This window comes from Tiliqua scincoides, chromosome 2 (assembly GCF_035046505.1).
Source record: "Tiliqua scincoides isolate rTilSci1 chromosome 2, rTilSci1.hap2, whole genome shotgun sequence".
Classification (NCBI taxonomy): domain Eukaryota; kingdom Metazoa; phylum Chordata; class Lepidosauria; order Squamata; family Scincidae; genus Tiliqua; species Tiliqua scincoides.
In genome coordinates this window covers 206384740-206401241 of record NC_089822.1, presented here as the reverse complement: position 1 = coordinate 206401241, position 16502 = coordinate 206384740, and the positions used below count along the sequence as shown (strand labels likewise).

Below are 16502 nucleotides of genomic sequence, written 5' to 3'. Positions count from 1 at the left end.
CTGCTGCTTAAGAAACTTGGCGCCTGTCTGTCCTTGAGAAAGGAAACTTTTCAGAGTTGAAAGGCTTTGCCCTCTGATTGACCGGGAGATAAGGCGAAGTGAGAATTGCAGGTTGATTACTTGGCAAAGATTTCAGGTACTATAGGCGAGTATCCACAGTAAAACACAAAAATTCTACCACAAATTTTGAAAAATTTAGCTAACACAATATGTGTGCGTAGGTTTAGAATTTTTGTGTTTAGTTTCACAACTAAGCTTTTCTACACACTCTTCCTTTCTCTCTAACTTAAGATTAAGCTCATTTTATAAAAACATTTGAATGTGCTACCTTTCTCGGTGAAAGCTTGGTCTCCCCGCTCCTGAATCCTGATGAACAGTTCTCCTCCTTCCATGCTGTGAACAAAGAATCCACACAGAGAGTATTCAGAATCCAAGAACAAAAGGAGGGCTCAACTTCAGTAGCTTAGCTGCATGGGTACTGCTGTTTTGCCATTTCAGAATTGTTATACATTTCTAAGATTTGCCCTATTCTTCAAAAGAGTGGCTAATGTTACTGTGGCCTTATAACAGAAGTGAAGGCCTGAATCATTTTTTTTCCCCACAGGTTGCTCAAATGCATGTAAACAGTCCTGATATGCTTGCTGGGTAGTTGTTGAACAACTTGTTGTCACCTTCATCCAACTTCTGCTTATTCAGGTTCTGAGTTGTGGAACCACCAAGATACATGGAAATGGCAGTTAGGAATTCTTTTCACTCTCCAGCGCAAAGGCAGTCTTTCACCCATACTGCAGATGCAGACCTAGCAATATCTATGTGCAATTTGGTGAATGACTATTTCAAAGCATTCCATGGGTTAACACTGTCTTGTGTTGACTGTGGAAAGCCTCCTTTTACACAGAAAAGCAGCAAGCCACTAACAACAAGTCGACACTGGGATCACCCTGTGTCCTCCATTCAGGGTGGGTACTTTCCTATCATCTTCAGAAGTCCATGTGGTTTATCAACCCTCTGAGGGCTTGGCCTGACCCAAAATTTCCCTGTAAACCTTTATAAGTATCACAGATTACTAAGAATGAACTCTTGGTAAGATCTGTGCACTACATTTGAATGACAGAAACATTCAGAGAGGTGTTTCACAATGGCTACAGCAGAACGTTCTTTTGTTCATCTTGCAATTGTGGACTTTCCTGTTTGAGTTAGAGTTGGCAGCTGGCAAGCTAGAGATTTTGCTGGTTCCTTTAAAAATGCTCAGGCAGCAGAAGCTGAAGCCACACTTGCATCACCAGTTCTCTGACTACCTTTCTTCATAGTCAACCAGGAGGCAAAATGAAAGTTCTGCTTGCTGTAGTAAGATGGGGGAGAAGGAAAGAGTGGGGAAAGGGTAGAGCAGGGATGTCAAACATATGGCCCGCGAAGCCATTTCAGGTGGCCTGCATGCTCTGGGGAAGTTCTGGGGTTGCCCCATGCCCGCTCTCTCCAACTGCAACCAGAGTTTTCAGAAAATCTGGAAATAACTTTTCATTTCATTATGAGGTCTCAGAACATATTTCTGATAGTCGGAGATGCCATGCGTGACATCCCCGGCCCTCTGAATCACCCCCCGGGCACAGCTGGAGCTCATCCTGGCTTTGGTTGCATCCGGAGGAGGCGTCTGAGGGCCACAGATGCTCAGCCCTCAGAATTCCCTCCAGCAGTTGAAGCAAGCGGAGGTGGGCCGCACTGGAACACCCCCTGACTCTCTGCCAGCTACAGTGGCAGGTAGGTGGGGGCTGGGGGAGCAACCAGGAGGCTTAGCTGGCTGGTGGGCGAGTGGGTAGGAGGGGATGCTGCAGGTCAGAGGCAGGAGAGCACCATGAATGAGCGGACAGAGGCACCTCTGGGGTGGGTTAAGAGGGTGGGGTCTGGGGTAGGGTGAGGGTGCTTGGTGGGTGTTAAGGAGATGGGGTCTAGGAAGGGTGAGGCAGAAGAGAGAGGGGTAGGTCAGTAGAGAGAGGGTTCTTGACTGGAGTGAACAGGAGAGTGTCTGGGGTGGGGTGGGGTGGGGTGAGGTAGCAGAGTGAGGGGGAAGCCTCAGCTTTTTCCAAAAAAGCAAAACAGGAAATGTCACAAATGACATCACTTCCTGTGTTCTGGTCACTTCTGGGTGCCACATTTGGAGTTTGGCCCTCAGCAGGTGCCATAAATCCAATGTGGCCCCCAGGATGAAATCAGTTCAACACCCCTGGGGCAGAGGGTGCAGTGGCTGCAGCCTCTCTTGCTACTTCAGAACCTGAAAAGCAACCAGCAGGATCTCTGCATTGCTATCTGGCAACCATGGCCTGGACTGACAATCTGTGGCTGCTGGTCAGACTAGTGTGGTGTTTTTTCAAATATATTTTTAGGGATATTACTTATCCTGACCAGGGTGCAGTCTCACACACAGTTAGGTTGCTTAAATTCAACTGCCTTAAATAGGATTTAAGCTGCCTCACTGCTTACATGACTGCAGCTTCAAAGAATAACCTGTTTGTGACTGGATCTCTGTGGGTTGCTACCCTGCATCAAATTATTTTTTAAAAAACAAGCACAATGAGTTTTAAAGCCTGTGGTTTAATATATAGGCAGGCTCTTCAGAGAAAGCTGAATCACTGCTATTAGTTGACCCTACTGGAAATGATCACAACATACTCAGTGCTGCAGGAAGGCTAAGAGAAATTCCTATATAGTTTTGATGCCATCAAAAAAAGGGGCAGGAACAAATAAGAGAAACAACAAATGCAGCAAAAGGAAAGGAAGAGAATTTAAGCCTGGCCTGCTATAGAAAGCAAAGTTAAAACCCTGTATACAAAGCCACAACTGATATGGAGAAAATTGGGGAAAATGATATCCCAAACATACATATATATGATCAGAATACAAACTGGCAGATGAAACATGTTCATTCTAACAACGATGAAGCCTGAGTAGTTTGACTTGTGGACATTATCACAGTACTTGGTACATGTTCATGAACAAATTCATGAAGAACATCAATGGCTGCTAGTCATGATGATTGTGCACTACTTCCAAGTTCAGTGGCTAGGGAGCCACTAAATATCAGTTGCAGAAGAGCAATGATGATAGAGACACACATCTTTCTCTCCGGTTTGTGGGCTTTCCAAAGAGGGCCACTGTGGGATTAGATTGTCCTGATCCAGCAAGGCTTTTCTTATGTTCTTAAGTTGAATATTCCATGTCACACAAGACTCATTCAGTTAGAAGAACGACTGATAAAAGCTACAGATTTCCCTTTTAATACACAGCAGCAGGGGTATTCAACACAACACTGATGACTCCACCTCTGTCTCTGTTCCAGCTCTCCTACAGCATGCCAGGAAAACAGGCAAACTGTACCACCTACATTTATTTATTCACTATCTCAAATCGTGCCTGTGCAGGAGCTTCTACAAACCTCCCCCATTTCTGGTCTTCTCCCTGCAGTACATTATATCAACAGAATATTATTTACTTGATAAAGTAGCACCTACACACACAGAACAGAGACCTCTCTCGGTGGGAGGGGGGTCGGGGGCTTCTTGTAGTGGGGGATTCGATTATTAGAAACATAGAGAGGGGGGTTTGCGACGGATGTGAGGCCCGCATGGTGACTTGCCTGCCTGGTGCGAAGGTTGCGGACATCACTTCTCGTCTAGACAGGCTAGTAGACAGTGCTGGGGGAGAGGTAGCGGCTGTGGTGCATGTCGGCACCAACGACGTGGGCAAGTGTAGCTGGGAGGTCCTGGAGGCCAAATTTAGGCTTTAAGGCAGGAAGCTGAAAGCCAGGACCTCAAAGGTAGCGTTCTCTGAAGTGCTACCTGTTCCACGCGCAGGGCCAGCTAGGCAGGCGGAGATCAGGGGTCTCAATGCGTGGATGAGACGGTGGTGTAGGGAGGAGGGGTTTAGATTCGTTAGGCATTGGGGAACTTTTTGGGACAAGCGGGGCCTGTACAAGAGGGACGGGCTCCATTTGAACCAGAATGGAACCAGACTGCTGGCGTATAACATTAAAAAGGTGGCAGAGCAGCTTTTAAACTGATCCCTGGGGGAAGGCCGACAGGAGCCGAGGGGCATCCGGTTCGGGACTCCTCATCCCTATGGGATGAGGATGGGGAGGTTAGAGAACAAGACAAAGGCAGAGTAGGAGAAGAAATTGGGAAAGGTAGGGTGATGGGATGTGATAGACGGTTTGGCACAATGAGAGGATGCAGGGACAAAGGAGCGAATAAGCAGCGCATCCTGGGGCATTCCGTGTACAAATGCTTTTATGCGAATGCCTGAAGTCTACGAGCAAAGGTGGGAGAACTGGAATGTCTGGTGACAAGGGAAAATATTGACTTAGTGGGCATAACGGAAACCTGGTGGAATGCGGAGAATCAGTGGGATACCGCAATCCCGGGCTATAAACTCTACAGGAGGGACAGGCAGGGGCGTGTTGGAGGTGGGGTGGCCATTTATGTTAAGGAAGGGATAGAATCCAGCAAAGTAGAGATTGAAGGTGGGTCCAACTCCACCGTAGAATCTCTGTGGGTTAAATTACCAGGCTTGTGCAGCGATGTAATACTGGGGGCGTGCTATCGTCCTCCAGACCAGAAATCGGATGGGGACCTTGAAATGAGGAAACAGATCAGGGAGGTGACAAGGAGGGACAGGGTTGTAATCATGGGGGACTTCAATTATCCTCATATTGAATGGGTCAATTTGTGTTCTGGTCACGATAAGGAAACCGGATTTCTTGACATGCTAAATGACTGTGGCTTAGAGCAGCTAGTCACGGAGCCCACCAGAAGACAGGTGACTCTGGATTTAATATTGTGTGGTACGCAGGACCTGGTTAGAGATGTAAACGTTACTGAGCCATTGGGGAACAGTGATCATGCTGCGATCCGTTTTGACGTGCACGTTGGGGGAAGAATACCAGGCAAATCTCTAACAAAAACCCTTGACTTCCGACGGGCGGACTTCCCTCAAATGAGGAGGCTGGTTAGAAGGAGGTTGAAAGGGAGGGTAAAAAGAGTCCAATCTCTCCAGAGTGCATGGAGGCTGCTTAAAACAACAGTAATAGAGGCCCAGCAGAGGTGTATACCGCAAAGAAAGAAGGGTTCCACTAAATCCAGGAGGGTGCCCGCATGGCTAACCAGCCAAGTTAGAGAGGCTGTGAAGGGCAAGGAAGCTTCCTTCCGTAAATGGAAGTCTTGCCCTAATGAGGAGAATAAAAAGGAACATAAACTGTGGCAAAAGAAATGTAAGAAGGTGAGACGGGAGGCCAAGCGAGACTATGAGGAACGCATGGCCAGCAACATTAAGGGGAATAATAAAAGCTTCTTCAAATATGTTAGAAGCAGGAAACCCGCCAGCGAAGCGCTTGGCCCTCTGGATGGTGAGGGAGGGAAAGGGGAGATAAAAGGAGACTTAGAGATGGCAGAGAAATTAAATGAGTTCTTTGCATCTGTCTTCACGGCAGAAGACATTGGGCAGATACCGCTGCCCGAACGGCCCCTCCTGACCGAGGAGTTAAGTCAGATAGAGGTTAAAAGAGAAGATGTTTCAGACCTCATTGATAAATTAAAGATCAATAAGTCACCGGGCCCTGATGGCATCCACCCAAGGGTTATTAAGGAATTGAAGAATGAAGTTGCAGATCTCTTGACTAAGGTATGCAACTTGTCCCTCAAAACGGCCATGGTGCCAGAAGATTGAAGGATAGCAAATGTCACGCCTATTTTTAAAAAGGGAAAGAGGGGGGACCCGGGAAACTATAGGCCGGTCAGCCTAACATCCATACCGGGTAAGATGGTGGAACGCCTCATCAAAGATAGGATCTCAAAACACATAGACGAACAGGCCTTGCTGAGGGAGAGTCAGCATGGCTTCTGTAAGGGTAAGTCTTGCCTCACGAACCTTATAGAATTCTTTGAAAAGGTCAACAGGCATGTGGATGTGGGAGAACCCATGGACATTATATATCTGGACTTTCAGAAGGCGTTCAACACGGTCCCTCACCAAAGGCTACTGAAAAAACTCCACAGTCAGGGAATTAGAGGACAGGTCCTCTCATGGATTGAGAACTGGTTGGAGGCCAGGAAGCAGAGAGTGGGTGTCAATGGGCAATTTTCACAATGGAGAGAGGTGAAAAGCGGTGTGCCCCAAGGATCTGTCCTGGGACCGGTGCTTTTCAACCTCTTCATAAATGACCTGGAGACAGGGTTGAGCAGTGAAGTGGCTAAGTTTGCAGACGACACCAAACTTTTCTGAGTGGTGAAGACCAGAAGTGATTGTGAGGAGCTCCAGAAGGATCTCTCCAGACTGGCAGAATGGGCAGCAAAATGGCAGATGCGCTTCAATGTCAGTAAGTGTAAAGTCATGCACATTGGGGCAAAAAATCAAAACTTTAGATATAGGCTGATGGGTTCTGAGCTGTCTGTGACAGATCAGGAGAGAGATCTTGGGGTGGTGGTGGACAGGTCGATGAAAGTGTCGACCCAATGTGCGGCGGCAGTGAAGAAGGCCAATTCTATGCTTGGGATCATTAGGAAGGGTATTGAGAACAAAACGGCTAGTATTATAATGCCGTTGTACAAATCTATGGTAAGGCCACACCTGGAGTATTGTGTCCAGTTCTGGTCGCCACATCTCAAAAAAGACATAGTGGAAATGGAAAAGGTGCAAAAGAGAGCGACTAAGATGATTACGGGGCTGGGGCACCTTCCTTATGAGGAAAGGCTATGGCGTTTGGGCCTCTTCAGCCTAGAAAAGAGACGCTTGAGGGGGGACATGATTGAGACATACAAAATTATGCAGGGAATGGACAGAGTGGATAGGGAGATGCTCTTTACACTCTCACATAATACCAGAACCAGGGGACATCCACTAAAATTGAGTGTTGGGAGAGTTAGGACAGACAAAAGAAAATATTTCTTTACTCAGCGTGTGATTGGTCTGTGGAACTCCTTGCCACAGGATGTGGTGCTGGCGTCTACCCTAGACGCCTTTAAAAGGGGATTGGACAAGTTTCTGGAGGAAAAATCCATTATGGGGTACAAGCCATGATGTGTATGCGCAACCTCCTGATTTTAGAAATGGGTTATGTCAGAATGCCAGATGCAAGGGAGGGCACCAGGATGAGGTCTCTTGTTATCTGGTGTGCTCCCTGGGGCATTTGGTGGGCCGCTGTGAGATACAGGAAGCTGGACTAGATGGGCCTATGGCCTGATCCAGTGGGGCTGTTCTTATGTTCTTATGTTCTTTGTCAAAGGCAGGAGCCATATTACCATTCTCTAGTCATGACTGGAGAATATCCATTTAGCAAGCATGCCTTCCTCAAAGTTCTACCGCAGAAAATTGCTCCAGCCAAGAGCAATGCCCTATTAAGCACCTGCTCAAAATGCAGAGAACATCTTTTGCACTCCTTCACTAATATTTCTTCTTACATGCTCAAGGGTAGGAAGTAGTGCTTATGCAAAAGCAGTATGATGGGGAGTGGAGTTTTATACCAGCTATTCATACACATAATTCATTCATTTGCCATGTAGACAATTAGGCGATCTGAAAAGGTTGTGCACAAATATGGCTTGTGGGTAAATCTTGGAGGCGCAATTTTATTGTATTTTCAAATTTGAAAGCCACCCTAAGAAGATTTTAATCTAGAAAGCAGGATATAAATATTTTAAACAAGCAAAACAATGCACTCAGAATCAAACCCTATCCTGTTTTCTTTTCCAGAGACCCAAACAGGGTTATTCAATTATTCCTATTTTCTTGGACAGCTTGCTTTTTGTTCCTCCACTGGTCTACAGCAAGAATAGACAATGCTGCATATAATAAAATAAAATTGAATAGTTCTGATCCAGCAGGGCTTTTCTGATGTTTTTATGTGCTTCTTACTACACTAGTGTGGCTGAAATCTCAATAGAGCAAGCTCTTGCCTAGAGTGGATTGCCACAAGATGTTGCCGTCAACTCTCTTCAGGTCCAGAATAAACTCTGATCAGTGAGGGACTTTACCACATGGGAACAAGGTCAAAGAGTAGGTGGTTTGGACTAAGCCAGTCCTCTAGTGCTTGTAACACTAATAGCCACTCACTAACACAAAGAGTATTGAATGACATGTGAGAAGTGCTACACATATACAGCACAGATGAACAGGTACAAGCTGTTTTTCCAAGATATTCTCCATTAAAAAAAAGATTTTTAATGTTTTCATAAAGCTCTGCTGGTCAGAGCTTCTTAGGAGCATGTCCACATGCTCCACCACTGTTTTCCAGTGAAGTGTGGTGTTTCACTTTACAATGGCGTTCTTATAACATTTTATTAAAATTCCAAATCATGGTTCCACTGCAAAGGAACACAGTTGGCCCATACCACTCCATGATGATTAGGAGGCATCTCTTCCCATGATGTATGTTCTCATAAACATCCAGGATATGGACAATGTGGGGACAACCTGAAGCCCGCCAATGATGATCTACCTCCTGTCGTGCTTTTGGACTGTCATACAGGAGCTGCAAAGGGATAGAAAAAGGAACACTATCAGACTTGCCTGTTTTGCTAACTTCTGCATGCTGTCCTTAGAATTCTAAGGGTATAGTAAAATTACCAAATATGGAAGCCCACTGAGCAGATTTTTTTTTCAGAGCAATTATGAACAACTGACTGAGCAGTTGTCCTGCATTTGGGGGCAACAATTTCATAAAACAGAACCGTCACTGCTGACTGGAATATTCTTAAGATACTAACTCTTATCTTTGGTTGCTGCTTTAAACTGCTCGAGTGCAAGCTAGGGACACTTGGGGCTCTCAGGCACCATCTGTGGCTCAAACTAGATTTACAGTCAACTTTCTGAAGCCAAGTGGCCAATGTCCAAACTAGAGAGGCTGGCTGGCCAGGCTGCCTGCAAAGGTAGATAACGGAGACACAGGTGTAACATCCCCTCCTTCCTTACAGTGAGGGTCTCAGCCAACAGCACAAAAAGTGGCAGTTTGATTCTCATACTCCCCATTCTGGTAGGCACAAAATAAATCATGAGTTGCCTTGGTTCCAAGCCCACCTCCTCAGAAAAGAAGACATGCATTCCAAGATCTATGGTTTAATTAGCCAAAAAAAGTAAAAAAAAAGTGAGGACAAAAGTGAGGCTTCACAACATTGCAACACCTAGTCTGAATGGAGTCACAGGTCTCAGATCTCTTGAAAATATAAGGGTTTGCCTTTCTTCCACTCCACTATAGCTGGCACAAAAACTGGCAATTGCAAAGGGCACTCCAGAGCCTTAAAGCAAACAAGGATTGTTTAAATATACAGGGACTGTATAAATATGCTTCCTGAATGTTAAACCAACCTCAGGCATTCCAAGGGTCACTGCCTTATTCTTACGCTTCAGTCCCCTTCTTCTATACGACAACAGCTTTATTTTGAAGCACTGCAACTAACACTCACCATGAGCATATATCAGAGCAGAAATTAGCTTTGACAATCATGAAGATGTCTGCACTAGGAGAAGGCCCACAAAATCCCCTTGGAAAATATTCTGAGCGGCACCAGAGATTTTTACTATTACATAGCCCTCTATACATTCTCTGCACTAAAAGCAACTCCCTAGCCTCAATATTTAGCATCACAAGTAACCCCAAATTTGATGCCATAAACATCTGAATTCTACAACATGTATAAATGATGAAAGCTTAACAAAAAAAAATTGCACACCTATTATGCTTCTCCTAGTCATGGGATGAGACAATGCTGTGAAAAGCACAGAAGGCCTATCCCTCAGCATTTGCAATCTGTCTGCCACCCTTCCAATATACTTTTGCAACCAAAAGCTGAAGACATGGGGTTTTGTTTTAAAACTCAAAGCCAAGATACTCATGAATTCTGTGGCCAGTACTCCAATCTCTGTTTTTTCTATTCTTGTGAGGAATTACAGAATTCACATAGCCCTCAGCTTAGACACCTCTGGCTCAGGACAATCTGGGGAGTACTTCACAATGGCCTTTTTTCCCTACACGAAAGATACTGTCCAGGTAAAGAGACACACACATATACCAACACCTGAAGTGTATCACGAGTGTTTCTTCCACGATGAGTACATGGTTCAGGAAGCCACATGACATCTGTACTCAGCACAATAAAACAGCACTTTACTGCAAGGGTATAGTTTTTTTCCATTTGTTCAGGAAAAATGTCTGCTTTTGATAAAATGGAATGAGGGACAGCCATCAGATGCCAGTCCTGCATATCGTGAGATACGAAGAAACAGAGCGAGAGCACAATCCTATGCTTGTCTAATCAGAAGTAAGTTTCATGGGCTCCAATGGGGTTTACTCTCAGTAAAGTGTGCATAAGATTGCAGCCTAACAGTGCAATCCTATCTTGCACTGGAACAGGCAGGCCAGGAGGTCTGCGCTGTATCCAGCGCAAAATTGGGGCCAGAATCGGCTCAGCCAGAGGCAAGGGGAAACTCCCGTTACCCCTGGGTAAGCCACCACAGCCCTCAGGAGGTGACACAAGTCCAAGGAGAACTGAGCAGCTTGGAGCCACTCCACGCTGCTCAGGGAATGGGGTTGGGATCCGGCATAACTGCTGTCTCCCAGTCCTGCCTCCCACTCCCCACCCACCCCCTGGAACATCCTCTGCTCACCCTCCCCCCATCCCGGAACACCTCCCTCAGCTTCCTCTCCAGACCCCTGCATTGGTCAAGCTCAGCCGGCACAGCCTTACCGGTCTATGTCAGTGCAGATGCTGGAAGTGGCCTCTGTGGCTTGGCACACATCTGTGCACCAGCCCAGCCGACACACGAGGAGGTGCAAACACGCTTTATGGCATGTTTGTGACCCTCCTGAGTTGCAAGCCTAAGTCCCTTGTGCCGACCTAACTATTGGGATTGCATCCTTAGTCACTCATCTTTGGTACATGCAAATAAGGGAACTTAAGCACTATTTCTAAAAGCATGAAGCAGTTCTAACTTGTTTTGTCTTTCAAAAAGAGCAGGCATGTTCTTCCTTCTTCTGAAGCAAGATGAATACATATTTTGGCCTACCATAAAAAGAAACAAAGAAATACTGCAAGGTGCCTCAAAACTTGGTCTTAGTATTCTTAAATTTTGCTAATTAAAAATAGGCACCATGGTATTATTGCATGCAGATACGTTCAGCATCATTCCTGCTTTTGTCCATGGGGGGGGGGGGGATTAAAAATGGTAAAGCTCCACTTGCTTCATATATTCTTATACTGTGTATTAACTGGTTCTGAATACACACAGCCACACAGAGAATTCCATTTAGATCTTTAAATACATTTTGACCCTGTGTGAAATGGCACCAGTATAGGTTCACACTGTTGCATTTCCACAAACTAGTCTGGCTATAGTTCTGTGGGCCTGTCATGGTGGATGTTTCCATTTTCCTTTCAGCATCTGGGCCTGTCACTTAAAGGTCTAACTGAAAGTTCACTGAGACACATACACCATAACAATGCTGAAACCAACCTTGGAGCTGGTTTAGGTCTAAGCGAAGTTTGTGAAGCATCCCCTTAGGCTTCTCTTTGCTATCACCTCTCCAACTGTGTTGTTCAAGTCCTATAAACTCTATGACTCCAATGTCCCAGTTAGAATGCTTAAGACATGAGATTAGAAGGAATCCCTATAAGAGGAAACAACTAATTTAAAAGTCACCCTCCAATAAAAACAAATGTACTTCCATAATTGCTTGGAAGGATAATGTGCAATGTTTCACAGTGCTCAGTCATTGGTCTTCTGTTGATACACTCTGTCGTTGTTGGTTTGCGATGCAGCAAAATTAAGTGGGACTGAAAACATCAAAGAGGATAGGTGATGAGCTGGTAATAAAATGAAATCCTGCTGGAACAGATGTAAAGTGTTAATTGGGGGTGGGGGGACAAAACCAAAGCAGAAAACAAGAAAGGGGGCAACTGGCTAGGCAGTGTCATTGACGAGAATCAACTGGAAATGATAGACAGCAAATGAAATGTGGCATGAATGACCAATGACACTTTCAGTTATATTAAGAGAGCTCTGTGCACAATTCTATGTCATTGAATTGTTCTGCTGAGCATCAATATGAACTTGTTGCATTCAATTCAGGATGTCATAATTCACAAAAATTGTGGCTGCCAGATGATATAGTCAAAGACAAGCACTCAACAAGTAGCAGTTCCAAGAGGAACCCTAATAGGCACACATCACATGCCATCGCAATTGCGATCCTGACCCTTGTGCCTTATGCTGCCGCCCCCCACCAAGCTATGAACGTCATTTCCAGTTTTAGGAGAAAACCAGAAATGATGTTTTTAGGCCATCTGAGGAGACAAAGCGTGGCCTTCCTGGCCCCAGTAGGTCTTCTGAAGGCCTAGAAAGGTCACTACCGGTTTCTGGATAAAGCCTCTGGGCCTCAGAAGGCCCCCCATACATGATGGGGGAAAGGCAGCATTCTGCAGTCCTGGCCCTGGACAGCACTTTCAGATTCTCGTCACTACCGAACACCAGTAAGGAAAAAACCCTTTTTTACTTATGCATTTGATGGCGAGAACCCAGAAATGCCATACTAATAGTAACTACGGGTCCCCAGTTGGATTGCTACTCTTCTTAAGAGGGTAGCATCCCAAACAAAAATGGAAATGCCTGCCCTGGGGGCATGAAAACCCCAGGTTGGGAAACAAGGAGCTAGATGGACCAAGGTCTGAGTCAGTATAAGGCAACTCTATGTGCCATGTTCATCTCATGGCAAACGATCCAGAAAGTGTCTGTACTGGAATCATGGAAGAAACCAGGAAAATTCTGAACTAACCCAACCATGCAGCAGATTGAGGGCAAATCCTATCCAAATTTCCAGCACTGGTGCAACCGTACCAATGGGGCATGTGCTGCATCCTGCAGTGGAGGGGCAATCATGGAGGCCTCCTCCAGGTAAGCTGCACCAGCACTGGAAAGTTGAATGGGACTGGGCCCTGAGGTGGCCGCTTCAAGCAGCAGATTAGTAGGGACTACCTTTGCTTGCCTGCTTCCACTACTTCTCCTTCCAGTCCCTGGATTGGAAAAGCAAGATGGGCATGAAGCAGAAAAAGAAGAGAAAGGCTCTAGATTGCCACTCTCATCTCCTCCATGCTCCTTCTGCCACTCCAGGTCCCTGTAGTGTTTCAAACTTGGAAGTTTGGCACATTGCCTCCAGTGCTGGGAAGTCCTGGGCCAGCCCTGGAAACACTCCCTGTTTTTGGTTATTCCCTGCTTTTTTTTTGGTGACTGTCAGAACACCTGTGGCAGGAATCATCCTGGACCTTTGCTTGTGGTAAGGTTCCATTCTTTCACAGGATTTCAAGGGTACTCATTCAGTTTATTTAAAATGCTTAGAGCCCACAAGATTTCAAGGGTACTCATTCAGTTTATTTAAAATGCTTAGAAGTCCACATCTCTGTGGCAGTTAAGCCTCTAATCCAGGTGGAGATGTTCCAAATAAGTCTTATCCCCAGTCAAGACCAACTTAGTGGGGGATGCAATTGCACTGGAAGCAACCAATGTGCTTACTGTGGTCTTAGCTGACATCAGCATGGGCTTAAAGTTCACTAGCAGTGATAGAAGTACAAGTGAAACTAGCTTATGTAGCCTTCATGGCACAGAAATACCACAAAGTCATTTTGACACAATAAAATTAGATGAATTCAATTTCTATTTCCATGTTATCTTAGGTACAAAACTTTATTTTATAGATAGGATTGACATAAGATCTGGATTTTTGCTTGGACCTAAAAAGTATTTCTGAGACTGTACTTACTTTTATATTTACTTTTGATTGTCTTGCTTTCACCCATGATTGAGACAAATAAAAACTCAAGGATAATGATGTTGAACAGAACAAGGTTCTCAATATCTCCTTCTACTTTGGGAATACACATATGGGGACTTGGGTCACTACCAAACAACTCTTTCCTCCTCTCAACAATAGCATTACTGATACACTGCGTTTTGTCATTTTGAAACATTGATTCCTGCACTATCACCTCTCATCTCCTGGCCACAAGCCCAGGTGCTTTTCCAAGTGACAAGAATTGCAATATGGAGGTGTCAGCAGCAGAGAAATGAGCCATACAGGCAGTAAAATCTCTAGATTTCCCAGGAAACACTTGATTTAAGTTACCCGATTCATACCGACTTCATTTCTGTTAATATACCATATAATTCTGGAAGCCAAAAATGGCACAGCAGAATAGTATTTGAGAATCAATTTACCATTGCAGAACTGAGAACATTACATGAAACATACAGAACGTAAAACAATTGATACAGCATTTCAACCTCCATTTCAGGCTTCTTTGTATGTCTGTTCAAACTCAGTTAGCATTTGTACAGTTTAATCCAACATCTAGCTGAATTAAATGCAGGAAGGAAAACTTATAAATGCCTACTCCAAATAATGTCCTGGTCATAATCCTGGAGATAGGTGCAATCATTCCACAATGGACACTGAATGAGACCCACTACGTAAAGGGAGGGGAAACAGCTACACCATGCTTAGTATTGGTGGAAACAAAACCAATGAACTGTCACAACAACTGAGAACTACCTACCTTGGTACTGCAGGAATAACATAAACAAGTTCCTGAAAGCAGATGGGTGAGTCTGACCTCCCTATTTTTTTCATTTACACAAGCAGCCAATTTAGGTGAACTGGCAAGCTCAGAGCAGCTCCCGGTGCAAAAAAGTTTAGAAGTACAGATTTGTGACCAATAAATAATTAGGAAATAGAAACATAAAATACAATTCTGGCCTTAGAACCTGCTGTTTCAGCTTTGTTCCAAGATACTTCCTCTTGATAGTGATAAAGATACCAATATTGTATCCCACACAACCAACATTCTGTCACACTCTAGTGTGATCAAGAAACAGATGGTCATAGGCTTGATTCTTAATGGCACCAGAAGCAGGAGTTTAATTCTAAGCCTAATGGCAGCCTCAAGTAAACTCCTGTGACTTTCCTATGCATGCACAGCTGGCATTCATTCCTTTGGGGAAAGAGTAGAATACTGCTTCAGCAAACAATATGATGGGCCAAAACCTGTTCAGAACTCTAAAACTGGATGGCCTGACCATCAGTGACAAAGTACAGTAGCCAACCCCCCAGGGTTGGTCTGGAATCTCCATGGAACAGCATCAGTCTCAAGGCAAGTACAGTACCAAAAGCAAACTTGGACATTTTAACAAGGTCTCCACAAATTATCAACAGTACATCATCTAGGACTAGATACATACATCTCCAGGACAAGATGCAGTCTAATAGGGAAGTTGACATCCCTATTGACAAAAAAAAAAACTATGGGGATAATGGCTCCTCCCTGTCTTAAGTCAGATTCAAGGTTGCAGGGAACTTTCAGAAATGGGGGAAGATGGGAAGATATTGCAGAAAGCATTGAAAAGAAAGGTCGAGAATTACAGGAATGGGAACCCTATTGATGGAATTCCATGCATGTGCGGATCCGGGGGGGGGGCATGGGTGCATGTCCCCCCAAACTGTCTGCCAGCCCAGCAGGGAATGGTGCCCACTGCACCATCAAAATATTTTTGATGAGGGAAAAACTGTTTCTGTAACCTCTGAGCATAATCTGATAAAGGTACCTGTACTCAAGTTCAAAATATCTTACAAGAAGCGGCCTTTAGAGATATATCAGTGATTCTCAGATGTTTAGCACAGGGACCCACTTTTTTAGAATAAGAATCTGTCAGGACCCACTGGAAGTGACATTATCAAGCAGGAAAATTTTTAACAATCCTAGGCTGGAATCCTACCCACACTTACCCAGGAGTAAGTTCCATTTGTTATCACTGTTAAAAGCATATGCATAGTATGTTAAAAAGGACAGAGCTGTAACATTTCCCCAAATGCAGTCACATACCATGGGAGCATCAAGTCTAACATATTAAAAATAAAATATTGAAATGAATGGGAACCCGCTTGAAATTGGCTCACGACCCAGAGTTTGAGAAACTATATATAAAAGAAAGCTGTCACCACAGCTGGAGGTGGTGGAGGTTTCTTCCGCCATCACAGGATTTTGCTGTTACTGCAGAAATTAGCAAAGAAAATTCTTGCAACTTACAAAATGTCAAGAACTAGATTTAAAGGCCACCTCCAGCAAGTATTTCAGATAGCTTTGTTTGACCACACAGTGCTTAAGAACAGCAACAGATTGTAATGAGCTTGAATCTTCAATACTATAATTCTTTGCCATGAGTCCTCTGCAGTGCTGCATCTTAGGGTTGAAGCAGGAGAGTGTGTTTTAACTGTAAATTCTCCAGATATACCAAATCCACACTTGAGTAGATTAATGATGGATTTCTGTAATGTAGTTTTGAGTTTCCCAGCAATATATGCTGGTCTTCCAAAAGAAGAAACCAATCTACTTCCCACAAATACCTATACATGTCTCTCCTGGTTAACTTCTCCAAGGACTAATTCTGGGGACGTTTTCCCGCCAGTGACAGAAAAG

General features: G+C 44.6%; 1 protein-coding gene across 2 annotated transcripts in view; it reads right to left on the bottom strand.

Annotated features, from left to right (window-relative positions):
- Positions 1-16502, bottom strand: part of MAPKAPK3 (MAPK activated protein kinase 3) — an 83947-nt gene that overhangs the window by 15439 nt on the left and 52006 nt on the right. For both annotated transcript variants that reach the window (XM_066614712.1, XM_066614713.1), the window contains 2 exons: positions 8376-8515; positions 329-393 (listed from right to left, as the gene is read on the bottom strand). In XM_066614712.1, coding sequence (XP_066470809.1) covers positions 329-393; positions 8376-8515 — 205 coding nt within the window. The remainder of the gene's footprint in view (positions 1-328; positions 394-8375; positions 8516-16502) is intronic.